This window comes from Hyaloscypha bicolor, assembly GCF_002865645.1.
Source record: "Hyaloscypha bicolor E unplaced genomic scaffold K444scaffold_182, whole genome shotgun sequence".
Lineage (NCBI taxonomy): Eukaryota > Fungi > Ascomycota > Leotiomycetes > Helotiales > Hyaloscyphaceae > Hyaloscypha > Hyaloscypha bicolor.
The window spans coordinates 517,535-530,300 of NW_020194684.1; the positions used below are offsets into that span (position 1 = coordinate 517,535).

A 12,766-nucleotide genomic window follows, 5' to 3' on the forward strand; every position below is an offset into this window, starting at 1 on the left:
CGCGTGTACTCACAATATTAGGGACACCCTGGATATTCCCTTCTAGTTCCGCCTTCGTCTTTGTAAATTTTTGTTCTCGTCTTTACTTAGCAGGGCTACTATCCAACCGTACTAGCTATTGTCTCGAAGCCGACCTCTTGTAGTACCTCCATCGCCCCGAGTTGCCCACTGTTGAATGAAATTAGTAGGCACTGGGTCTCTGGCTGTAGCTAGGGATTGGGGCCATAGCAGGCTGGAGCATGGATGTCCAGACCGCAGTGCCGGCTTCTAAAGTGAAGTTTGCGAGGTAGGCGCCGGTGGCTTGTTGCGCCCAGAGCTCGATGGCGAGCCAGTTTTGGCCGTGGTAATTGAGGATACCTATCGCACATCCGTCAGCCGGGCCTTCTCTTGAATATCTCCCACTCCATTTTTACAAGTAGGAGAGGGATTGGAACATCTTACCCTGCGGCACAGGAAACACCGTCTGCGGCCCAATATTATTCGTATACTTCCCAAATTGATACCTAGTCACAAAGTCCCAGTCAGCAAAGCCCATCCTAAAGACTTCCCCCAATCCAGACTGATAATACTTACCCATTAACCCACAGCTGCGCCCTATAATCCGCCGTACTCCCCCCAATCGTCGTATTCCCAAACACAAAACTCAACGGGATGTCATAATTCTTCGGCAAATCCAAGTGGAAATCTGCTTGGTAAAAAGCCACGCCCGCGTTCTTAATCCCAGTCAAAGGAGAGCCTGATATCCAATTGTGATTTGGGGGAAAGGGAGCAGTGTAGCCTTGTCTCTCTGCGTATAGACCCCCCTCGTTTAAAGGACCACGGGTTCTGTCGATATATGACTCGCCGCCGAGATTCCCGGTAAGTTTCCACGTTATAGCGGATTGAGGACGGCCGCTAAGCTCATAATCCAAAATCCCTCTCGGCAATTTCATTTGGTCAACACCCACAACCCAATTTTCATCCAACCCATTATTATCAATAACCACCGTTAACACATAATTCTTCCCAACCCTCAGGTTCGGGAGCGAGTAAGTATCATTGTGGTTCGATGCGGCGTCGATGCCGGGCCAGGAACCGAGATATGTGCTATTTAGCCAGACGGAAGAACCATACGCAGAACCGCCTTCTGTAGAGAGGTAGATAGAGCTTTCGTTACCGGAGGCAGTGAAGTGACCGCGGTAAATGAGCACGCCTGTGTTATACCCGTAATCACAGCTAAATAGCGATGTGGGTGTTTTTAATGTGTATGGGTTTACGGAGGTGGTATTGCCAGCGACCGTCCATTTTGAGTCGTCGTATGTGGGTTTTATCTCGGGCAGGTTGTCGAGGAATTTCCAGTCGAGGGTGGAGAGGTCCGGGAGGTTGATGATAGGCGCAGTATAGGGGAGGGTGGAGGACCATTCGCCGGTCGTTGGGTCGGTGGTAAAGGGGATTTTGAGGCTATTGAAGTGTAGGTCTTTGGTAGTGGAGGGGGCGCCAATGATTTTTATGGGGACGGTTGCGTTGAGGTCGCCGTTGATGTGGAGTGCGGTGCCTTCGATGTAGACGGAGCGGACGAGGTAACCCGCTTCGACGATTACTGAGGTAGTGTTGCCGATGTTGGCGGTACTAGGCAGCCGTGAGTGCCAGTTCATCATGAGAATTGGTGTCAAGACACTTACTATGCACCCCACTTATCGTCCCTCACAAAGTCGGGGACCCAGTAGTTATATGCAGTATTCCGGTCCAAGATATACACTAATAGATTTCCAATTTGGACGACAATTCTCGTAGACGAAACCTTCCAGTTGAGAATAGTCGTACCAGTAGTGCTCTTAGTAGTGACACCAGCACCTTCGACAATCTTAGCAGGACTCTGGGAGTCAACAGCCAACTCATGTTGTTCGTCGGGTCCACCATAGACTATTAGTACAGTTTTCTGGCCGAATTTCTTCCAGGTGAAGATTTCAGCGGTCGAGTAGAGGAGATTGATTCCACCAAGATCGTAGTCAGTTACATGCCATTTGGAGTCTCTAGCGCTCAATACGAGGCTGCCACCCAATTGGGGAATTGTGAGGGCTCCTTTGCTAGTTGAGACAGTAAGGCTATAGGTAAGAGCAGTCAATTCCGCATAGCTGTTATGTCTAACAATATAGAAGTTGGTTGCCGTTCCATTGCCGAATAGAGGTGTAGTAAATGCTAAGGAGGATGTTGTATAGTGGCCGGTTACTGAATTGCCCACTGATGCAGTGAGGTAGGCGGGCGAGACTTTCAGAAAGTTTGCTTCGAGTTTCAGTTCGCTGTACTTTTCACGGTAGATTTCACGGTTCTCGGTAAGTGACGATCCATAATCGTATGAAGTGTATCCACCGGGATGTCCAAGATTGCCCCAATTGGTTCCACCGACTTTAAGCCATTATTATCTACAAGGGGTTCGGTCTTGAGTTAGACTTACAGATCATGTAAAGATTCAAGAGGGCAGCTCCGGCTGCAAAGTCATTCTTGTAGAAGACACGCTCAAACTCCATGTTGAGCAATACGGCACATTGAGCAAATCCCTGTATAGTATTAGCTGTAAATCTATGAAGATTGCCAGCGTAGCTTGAACCCACCAAACCACCCCATGGATCAAAGGAACCGCCCTGAAACTCATTCAAAGAATAGAAAGTCGAAGGACTCTGCTCCTCGTGGCTAGCATGGAAGTAAGTTGGCAAGTTTCCTGAAGGCCAGGTGTACGGGTGAGCACAATCGAAACCAAGAGGGTATGAATCATGACCATAAATATCTACATCTCCCTCGGTTGTGCCATTAACGACCTCTCCTGGTGCGAAAAGTCCTTGAGCCCCTAATAGAAGTTAGCAACGTATACGAATAGCACCGTGGGAGTCTTACAAGCATCATTATTCACAAATGGGACAACTACCCCAGCATCCCTCAACTGCTTCTTCACGTAGGCGAAGTATACAGGGTCTGGGAAGCCCCCTGTGACTGGGCCAACTGAGCCAGAGTATTCGTTTTCGGGCTGGACAAGAATGACTGGTCCGCCATTGGTAATCTGTGCCTTTGCAATAGAAGCCCCAATGTGTGCCATATAGTTGTCTGTAGCAGCTAGATAGTCTGGCGCTCGGGTTCGAAGTTGTCCTTCGACTCGCTGGAGCCACCCTGGGAAACCACCACCGCTCGATTCTGCATTAATATACTACAGCCTATTAGTCTAGGCCTTTAGTGTTGTGCTTTTAGACTTACAGGACCGGGGCGAGCAATGAGATATATTCCGGCAGTCTGGGCTGCCTCGTAGAAGGGTTCAAAGGCAAAGACGCCTTCTGCAGAATAATCTCCCGGCTTCCCTTCGAGCAGGGCCCAATGGACATAAAATGACACAGCGTTGAAACCCAAGGCTTTGACCTTCTGGAAGACGTCGAGCCAGAGATCGGGAACTGGTAGACGGTAAGGATGGAATTCGCCTGAGAAGACAAATACTCGCTCGCCATAGACCATTAGGGAATGTTCATCGTATGTGACCTAAGTATTCAATTAACGCTGCCAGAGGTGAGGTTGGCGGAGAATCTCACAATATCCTGAAGTCCGCTCTCTCTTTCAACATGCATGTGCTTTCCCCCAATTGCCATGGCAACAGCTTGCGCTGCCAGCGCAAACACCGCGAGAGCACGTAGGAACTTCATTGTCACAGGCAAACACAGCTGGATCTCACAAGAAGGAAAACCAAAAAAGAAGCGGGGACCCCATCATTTTTATATGCTATATAACCGCGCAGCTCAACTGGAGTTCAGGCGTATATTACACCTCCTGCTAGCTGCAGAATCCAGGGTGGTCATCTCGTACATCTGCAGCAATTGGAGAAAAAACGGGGCTCTACATCCCATAACATCCGAAATAATGAGGAATTCTCGCGAGCTTGTCCATGCAGGGCATAAATGATGAGGCGATGAAGCACTAACTTACCCCGCAGGCACAGAGGGATCCCAGCGCACCACAAAGCTTGAAGCGAGGAAACTTCCCTGTCGGTGCAAGTTGGTTCGCTATTTAGGCAAGTGGGATGTCAGGGGTGACACTATTCAGACAAGATTGCGACGGAGGTTCCACAGGAATTTGCGCGCCTATCAGATGGCTTCGGGTTATTTGTGGGAGAGTGGCCGAGATGCAGGATTCGGATGATCAATTTTCTACAGTAGATTTTGAGTTGTCCGTCCGGGGAGTCGGTGCCTATTAGAGCATGTACCGAGGACCCTTGCTTGTTGTACGAGGCCACGGAGCGAGATGGGACGAGATGGGACGAGATCTCCCGAGCGAGAGACGGGCAGGCTGGAAATACCTGGCAGAGAAAGGGGTAACGTAACTTCGCGGGCCGTCTAGCCTTCCGACTGCCGCTCATATAAAGAGCAGATCTTTAACATTTTCGGAGAAACCATCTAGTTGTGCTTTTACATGCCGACTTACGCTAAAGTCTGACTTGCTACTAGTGTGTGATCCGGGGAAGAGTGGGGAAGAGCCGTCAAATCTTCAATGGATTTTAATAAAAGCGCTCCATTATTAACAACGGTAGATAGCTTCTTGACTAATTATATCAGTGTTAGTTGTCACGCCCAAGCGTTGGGTTGCAATGATTACCAATCACGGAAGGTATTATAATTGCTAAAGTTGCACGCACGCAATACTTCTAGGCAAGGCACATATTGCCATCTTTCTTGGCTTTCTTGACCAGCTATATGCATCAGATCTCCCCCGTTTATCCATACAAGCAATTAATTAATCGGGCTCCCGATTAACTAATAGTAGCGCCCAGTTAGTTAATAGAGGATCGATTACGATTCGGGCTCCAGAGTGGGTCCCGATTGGTTAATCGCATAATATTGAGGTCTCGGGGCTAAAGGAGCTAAAATTCCCTTATCTACTAGTTTGTTGTCCTAAATATATCCTTAACCCTATACTATTTACTCTGCTTAAGCCTTACTCTTTATAGTATAATATAGCCTTATTGTAATTAATACTAACTATATCCTCAAGCCTAATTTTCTTTTTTTCTTACTTTGCTACAAAGGCTGTAGTTAAAAGTCTGGAGATTATTAGTATATCAAAAAAATAATTAAGGTAATTAATTATATTTAATTAAATTAAATTTCTAATTAATTATAATTTGATTATTGAGTTTCAGAAAAAATTAATTATTAGACTAATTATAATTAAATATAATTAATTATTTCTAATTATTACATAAAAGTCATATAAAAGTTAAGTAAATAATAAAATCTCTTTATTTTCTCTAAATAACTATAAGGCCATCGGATAAAATATTAACTAGACTAATAAAATATATATAATACTATAAAACTAAGCTTTTTCGGGAAGGAAAAACTAATTCTCCGGCTCGAAATCCTTTTTCTCCTTTAATCCCTGTTCTTTTTCTGCCTTTTTTATCTCTTCTTCCTCGTTTATAAATATCCCCCAGCTCTTAAGATATATAATCTTCTCGAAAGTAATCTTATTAAGTCGATTACGTAGTTTAGTATTAATAAGAGCCCCTTGTAAGAAGAAACGCTCGCTGTTACGATTCAGCTTTCGACTTCGTCAGCTGACATGGTCAGCTGACATGGTTGCCCATGTCCCGTTGCCCATGTCCCGTTGCCTCCTAGACGCACGTGACGCGGCCGCCTCGCTAGGGAAGTAGGCTTGGAATGCACTGGAGATATTTAGAAGGCTAAGCCCCTTCGGGACTAGCGTACTGTGGGGTGCATATACTCCCTCGCAGCCTCCTGTATTCTAGTTTTCCCTTCCTTAGCTTTGAATCGTCTTCGTAAGGGACCTTCTACCTTGCTTTCCAAGCCCTGAATGCCGTACCCGTGACACTCGCTAGCGGCGGACGAAGCGGGTATTCCTAAGTACTTCCTTACTATAAGGGATAATACAGGAAACCTAATTTGATTAGCTTTCCAGTAATTAAGTGGCCGAATCTAGAGCTAAATTAGTACATATAGATAAAAAAATTATAATAAAGGAATTAGTAGTTCTTAAGGGAATTTGAAATTAAATAAATAAATATTACTTACTTTTTTATCTGCTCTTTTCTCCTCTAAATAAGTCATTAATTCGTCTTCTATTTTATCCTCTTAATTATTTATATAAATACCAAGTTCATCTTCGTCTAAATCGTCCATAGATATATCGGAATTAGTATCTTGAGAATTAGCTATTAAATAGTCTCGTTTATACTTATAAGAGAATTAGTAATTAAATAATTTAAAATTTAAATAGAAATATATACTTATATATTATAGTCTGTTTTAAGCCTATTATATATATCAGATACCGTACCAGAATCTAGGCCAATTTCAGCTAGTTCTATTCTTTTAATTCGAGGATCAAGAATAAGAGCTAAATATAAAGCTTTATTCTTATTATCTAAAATACCGATTTTAGGATAATATTTGCGAAGCTTAGCTATACCCTTATTAATAGCGTTTTCGAAAGTTTTATTCTATTTATAATTAGTATACTATTAATATAATATAGTTCAGAAAAGACTTACTTTAAATTCGGGTTTAAAACTCTCGAGTTTATTATATATTTTATATATTTTATATATTTCAGGTATAATATAATATATAATAGGATAGTTCTCGGCTTATAACTTAGTAGTAGCCTTAATAAATATTGAAATTATATTTAAAATATTATTTAAATAAGTAATTTCAATATTAGTTAATACTAAACTTTTATTTTTAAAAGCCTTCGATTTCGAGCTATTAATAACTGCTTTAATAGCTTTATATATATAAAGAAAGTCTTTTAATATATAATAAGTTAATAACTACCGTATTTTTTGATCTATAAGTAATTAGTATTAATTAATAATTAAAGGATTAATTAATTACTTACCAAGTTAAGGAAATCGAGTATTTTCTATATTAAAAGCTTTAATCTAAGCTTCTAATAGCCGTCGGTTTTCCTAATTATATTTAAGACCTATAATAGTCTTTCTAACCTTTCTTCAAATTAATAAATCTATAATTTATTAGTAAATCTCTTATAAATAATATAAGAAACTTACTTATTACTTGTTCTACTTCTTCTCTCTCTTCTCTTTCTTCGATTTCATCTTTTTCTAGCTTATATAAATCCATAGAATAAGAGGTATTATAATCGTTCTTAATAAGAGCTTTTAAGATATCTTGAATTACTAGATTTAATATATAAGCTATACAAGAAATATCTCCTTGAAATTTAATACCTTCCTTATTATAATGCTTTATAAAAGCTTGTAATAAGGTATTATTTAAGCTAGTATTATCTCGAGTAATACTAAATTAAATATATTAGTAGTTTTTCTTAAATAATAAGAGTTATATTACTTACCTAATAATATTATACTCGATATTATATGCTTTTAAAGCTTCTAGTAAGACCGAATTCATATATTTACTACTATAAATATCCTTTAAATCTTTTATAACTAATAAATAAGATTTTAATTTAAAATCTTTATTTATAAAATAACTAGAAATTAAATTAGTAAATATTATATTAATAAGTTAATAAGAATAACTTATATAGTAATTCCTAAATAAGCCTTTTAATTTATAGCTATTCAGGCATCTAAAGTAATAGAGAAAGCACTATTTAATAAGATATTTTCTAATAATTCTTCTTTAATAAGGTTACTATTTTTATTAAACCTTAAAGTAAGTTTGTCTATAAGAACTTGAGAATATAAAGGCAGTACTTTACTATAAAGAAGTTAGTTTAATAATATATAAGATGATTTTTTAATAACTTACTAGTTCAAGTAATTAAGAAGCTTTCGAAAGCTTGAAGTAATAACTATATAAAAAGAAATATTATTATTAACTATAAAGTCTAATAATAACCTCTTAAAGTAAGTTATAATAAAGAATTCTAAGTCCGTATTACTAGAACCTTTATTAAAGGAACTTATAATAGATATTTGACTTAATTCGGCTATATTTTCTATAATAATATCTAAAATAAAAAGTTAGTTTATTATTTCTTTAAGTTTTAATTATAATTTAAACTTACTTATAGGAGCTTTAGCCTTTAAAGCTTTATTAATATTAACCGATTTATATACGTTAAGATAATGAGTTTTATAATTACTTATAGTAGTATTAACTCTTTGCTTTCGAAATACTTTACTAATATTATATTAGCTTTAATTCCTTTAATTCTAATAAATATAACTTATTTGCAGTTCTTAAATAAGCACTTAATAGTAACTGTTTGATAGTTAATTAGATCCTCCGGGTTCTCTTTAGGAGGGTTAAGAGTTTTCGAATAATATCCGAGGGAAAATATAGAAGATTATTATTTAAGTAGTTCTAGTTCAAAATCCTCTCTATTTTGAAGGATATTAAGCTTAATAGATAATATTTCCAGATAGGTATAGTAGTTTCGAGTAACTTTATAGTAGAAATCTTTTTAATAGGATAAGTAGTTAATATAATATATAGTTTTGAAGTAAAGAAATCGCTAGAAAATCGAGGAGAATTAGTTATTTATATATAAAATGTCTAAAAATCTAGAAGATTCTTTAATAAGCGTCTAATTAGAAATACTCGCCTGATTTCAAACTACTAATTTCTAAGATCCCTTATTTGTAATTACTTTATTTATAATTATATTATTTATAATTATATTATTTATAATTATATTATTTATAATTATATTATTTATAATTATATTATTTATAATTATATTATTTATAAGGTAGTTATTTATAAGGTAGCGAAGAATCACTGAAAAGTCGAGGTGGTTCTAGCGCCTTCCGGCTCGCTTACCAAGCGGGTGTAGCCGCTGCTAAGCCTATTGCGGTAAGGTGGCATCCAAATTAGGCTAGAGCAAACCTTATTTTCACGCCACAACGCTTTTGCTATTTCCGCAGTCACGTGTAATACCACGTGACTAAATAATTAATTATATTTAATTAAATTAAGTAAATAATTAATTATAATTTAATTACTACGATTCTGACTTAATTTAATTTGATTACCGGCCAATAATTATAATTAATTAAATTATTTGACACACTGGAGATTATCCCTTCGTCCACGAAGGGACAGGGTATGCCCCTGTAGTATAGGGAGTGGGCCGCTAAAACCACAGGAGCTTATAGGCTGCTTTAGCGAGGATTACGCTATATTACGACGTGGCGTTAGCTGTGCACAAATCGATAAAGACGCCTCCGACGGGAAAGGTTATATGGTATTATATATAGCGCTTGGACGCTATAATCCCCAGACTTCTGACTGCGACCTTCGTATACCTTACTTGTTTATGATATACCCTGTAGTATCACATAGTTTATCTGATTAATTCTAGGCATAAAAGGAGGTAGTAATAAGGGTAGAGATACTTCTCTAGAGCTCATAAATACATAAGGGGCCTCTACTCCGTTATTACCTGAATACAGTTAAGTAAAGTATCTTAATATATACTGATTCTGCTATTCCCGAGACCTCAATATTGCCCGATTAACTAATCGGGCACTTGATTGACTAATAGGGACCCACTGCAGAGCCAGAGTCGTATTCGACCCCTATTGACTAATCGGGTGGTAAAATTAGTTAATTGGGATCCCGATTGATGAATCGCTCGTATTGGCGAATGGGAGAGGATCTGGTCATAGGGAGAGGCTGTCGACGAAGATTAAGCTGTGCTTGATAAGGCACGGAACAAGTCCTTTCACGAAACACATTACAGTAACCGATTCGACCAGAACAAGAGGGTTGGCAAAGGGAGAGCGCACTCAACCACCCCGGGCTGAAACACACCAACCATGTCCGTATCCGCATCTAGAATCTGGAAGTATGTGTGGTGTTATGCGGCACAGCGCCATAATCTCCTGGTCTCAGTACTCTCGTGCTTTCATCATCGTACTTATTAGCCCAAAGCTGGAATAGGCCACGAAAGTTAAAGAAATTTTCGTAGTGTGCTTCGTGAATATGTGGGAGGATGCCCAAGGGACGTGGACCCAGGGGCATTGGTACTGGTGAGGGAGAAGGCGTAGTCTGATAATGGACCAGTGGCAGGGTAACGATACACCTGCGCCCCAATCACGCAGACACCGGCCATATAGTGGGCAATGGCGTACGGGCGGACACAGGCATGAACTTCAGTCACCCAAATAGACCTCGAAGAAGAAATGTTCGTGGTTTGTGCTGCAGCTACAAATTCAACGGCCGCAGTGCTGGCAAGAAATAATTTGGAAAACGTGATGAAAAGTCAGAACGAGTGGAAGGGTTCAGCCAGCGAATGCGAGGGAAGCGATCGATGCCTGGGCGAAGCTATGAAGCAAGACAGCCATCCTTTTTTAATTTCCATGAACTGGGGAAAATGTGTGATGTGTACAGTGGGTCAAAAGCCTATGATGGAAAGTAAGATTACAAAGGGGAGAGACATCCAAGTTGTCCCACAGCCTTCCTAGCCGTCGATTCACTCAAGATCATGACCACACCATCCCCCACCCTTGAGTCCCTGCAAACTACCTCAGGTCAATCATGGGGTGGGTATGTTCGTGAACATTCCAGAGTGGATGCTGAAAATGTTGAGAGTGTGAGTGAGAAAATCGCAGTTTCTATGTCGTGTTATAGAGAGAAAAACCAAGAGAAGGTGATTAGAACTGCTCCTCAGCTAGCCCTGAGATGGAAGCTCCCTAAGATAAGATTAATGGTGAAGAGGTATGACAAAATATTAGAGATCGTGGGAGAGTCTCTTTTGTTCCTTATTAGGTGTGAACGAAAGGAGAGAGAGTAGATGACAGATACGCTGGACAACGAGTGGGATTTTGCGTCAGGGGTAAGAAAAGCACCGAGAAGTGGACAGCGACGTAATGGTCTTGAACTCTTGACAAGGGAAAACTTTTGCCAATGCACTGTCACTCCCACAACACCGGCTTACAGTGGTTTTTCTCCGAGACAAGCGTCCTGAGCCGAGACGAAACGGTGGGTAGCGTATATCAGATGAACGATCTACAAATCAAATCTTTGATGGCAACTTAATAAGGTCCTCATCTTTCAATTAGACAAAGAATGTTTATGTTGAGACATCGGCTACAGCAATTATAAGAAGAATCCAGTAAGTTATTAATCCTTCTGAATGATCTCATTCCCAAGAAGCCGCAGGGAACAATTGCTAATTTCCAAAAGACTCGCTTAAAACACTTCCAAATTTCAACAACTTCTTGAGATCGATATTGAATGGACACAAGTGTAAATAAACTAAATTGCCCTCTTATCTGACTCATGAACTGTCTTCAATTACAAATTCAGTCGTGGTTTGGAACGTTTGAAGTATTTCGGATATACAAGCGAATCGTTTGTCGCAGGAACTTACTAGGCATTAAATACACTCTAAACTCCTTATTATAATTTAACGCTTCCCAGAACATCCTCTTTACAGTAAGAACACCGCACTTAATAATGTCGGGGAAGTTTGATATTTGAGGACGGTCGCATCAGATTTTTTGTCTCTTGGTGGAAGTTGTGACTGTGTTATTCTGTGCATTTGAAGTTATGTGGACGCATTGAGGAATGATAATAGAAGTTTTTATTCGCTATTAAAAATTAAAAGTGGCAATGGAAATGCTCTACCGGGCGCATTAAGGCGGTGAGGCCTGTCGCTAATGCAGGTGTGTACTATGTGTCAGACCCTAACTCGTAGGCCATTGTCCAGGTTTCTCGTCATTATGCCATCTCCCAATAGTTCCTTTCCACATTTGGAAATCTTTCGAAACCTTGACCACCAACGTTGACCCTTGCTGCAGAGCTTTGTTACACCAAAAGAAGATCGATGTACCCGTCTGGCCCGGAGCAAAAGGTATTAGATCCGAAGCCTCTTGTGCATGTCCAAGTCTTGCATGCATCGTACCACCGCAGATCCATACTGTGTTCCGTAACTTCTGTCTCAATTGGAGCTAATTGCTCCAGTCTATCGAAGATGTATAAATTGACAAATTTCTAATCTTATTCTTAATCTCTTGGAATTTCTCGCAACTCTACCATTCAGGCTCACGTACCAAAAATGCAATTCCAAACTTTTCAGCTGTTGTCTCTCCTCCTCGTAACCGGTTCTCAAGCTCTGCCTCTTATCGAAAGGTCTGCAGCGAGCGACGCAAACACCAAGCAATGTCCCAATTACTGCGCGGGCACAAACACCAATCAATCCCTAATCCACGACTACGTATGTGGTGACGCTCGCCTCGGCCCGAAACGACTCCCAACACATCTACCACTCGATAGCCTCCTCGACATCTATGATCGATTTGGCGGACTCTGTCCAGGACAATTCCTGGCCAAGTGGTTCAACACCACATCGGGATATTACAATTACCCTCCCGTCAGCGGCTTCCAGCTCAATATTGCCAGCGCGCCTATTGAGGGGACAATCACCTTCCCCGTCGGCTTCTTGATGGACAGATTTGGCAGCGAATATGGGGGTTTTGTGAGCCCGGCCGGGGCACCGTACATGCAGAGGGCTTTACCACCAAGTAATTTGGATACTCCAGCTACAGATCCGAGGTCAGTCAGCCTTCTGGATACACTTCGTGACCTCGAACTGACTGGCAATGGGATTGCGTAGATTCCCGTACAACTATCACGTTTATCAGGTTTTGCAGCCGTTCAATGCGCTTTCGGGACCAATCGCGGCTTGGTTTGAACAGCCGGGACAGGGGGTCCAGTATCAGCTTTCTACAAATATCATGGGATTGATTAATGGTGGGTTTATCGAGAGAGTGGATCTTTCTAAATTGTAAGCA

At 40.4% G+C, this 12,766-nt stretch overlaps 2 protein-coding genes across 2 annotated transcripts; one reads left to right on the forward strand and one right to left on the reverse strand.

Annotated features, from left to right (window-relative positions):
- On the reverse strand, positions 1-3,662 carry K444DRAFT_601229 (glycoside hydrolase family 35 protein; the record flags this gene model as incomplete). The annotated part of the gene is made up of 9 exons (XM_024878664.1): positions 1-357; positions 442-503; positions 574-1,608; positions 1,662-2,385; positions 2,435-2,537; positions 2,592-2,824; positions 2,872-3,178; positions 3,226-3,501; positions 3,552-3,662. The coding sequence occupies 9 exons, from the start codon at positions 3,660-3,662 to the stop codon at positions 182-184; spliced, it is 3,027 nt and encodes a 1,008-aa protein (XP_024727930.1). The 3' UTR covers positions 1-181.
- Positions 3,663-12,030: 8,368 nt separating this feature from the next.
- K444DRAFT_647388 (uncharacterized protein) lies at positions 12,031-12,763 on the forward strand (the record flags this gene model as incomplete). The annotated part of the gene is made up of 2 exons (XM_024885327.1): positions 12,031-12,527; positions 12,589-12,763. 2 exons carry the CDS (start codon positions 12,031-12,033, stop codon positions 12,761-12,763), a joined length of 672 nt encoding a protein of 223 aa, XP_024727931.1.
- Positions 12,764-12,766: the final 3 nt, after the last annotated feature.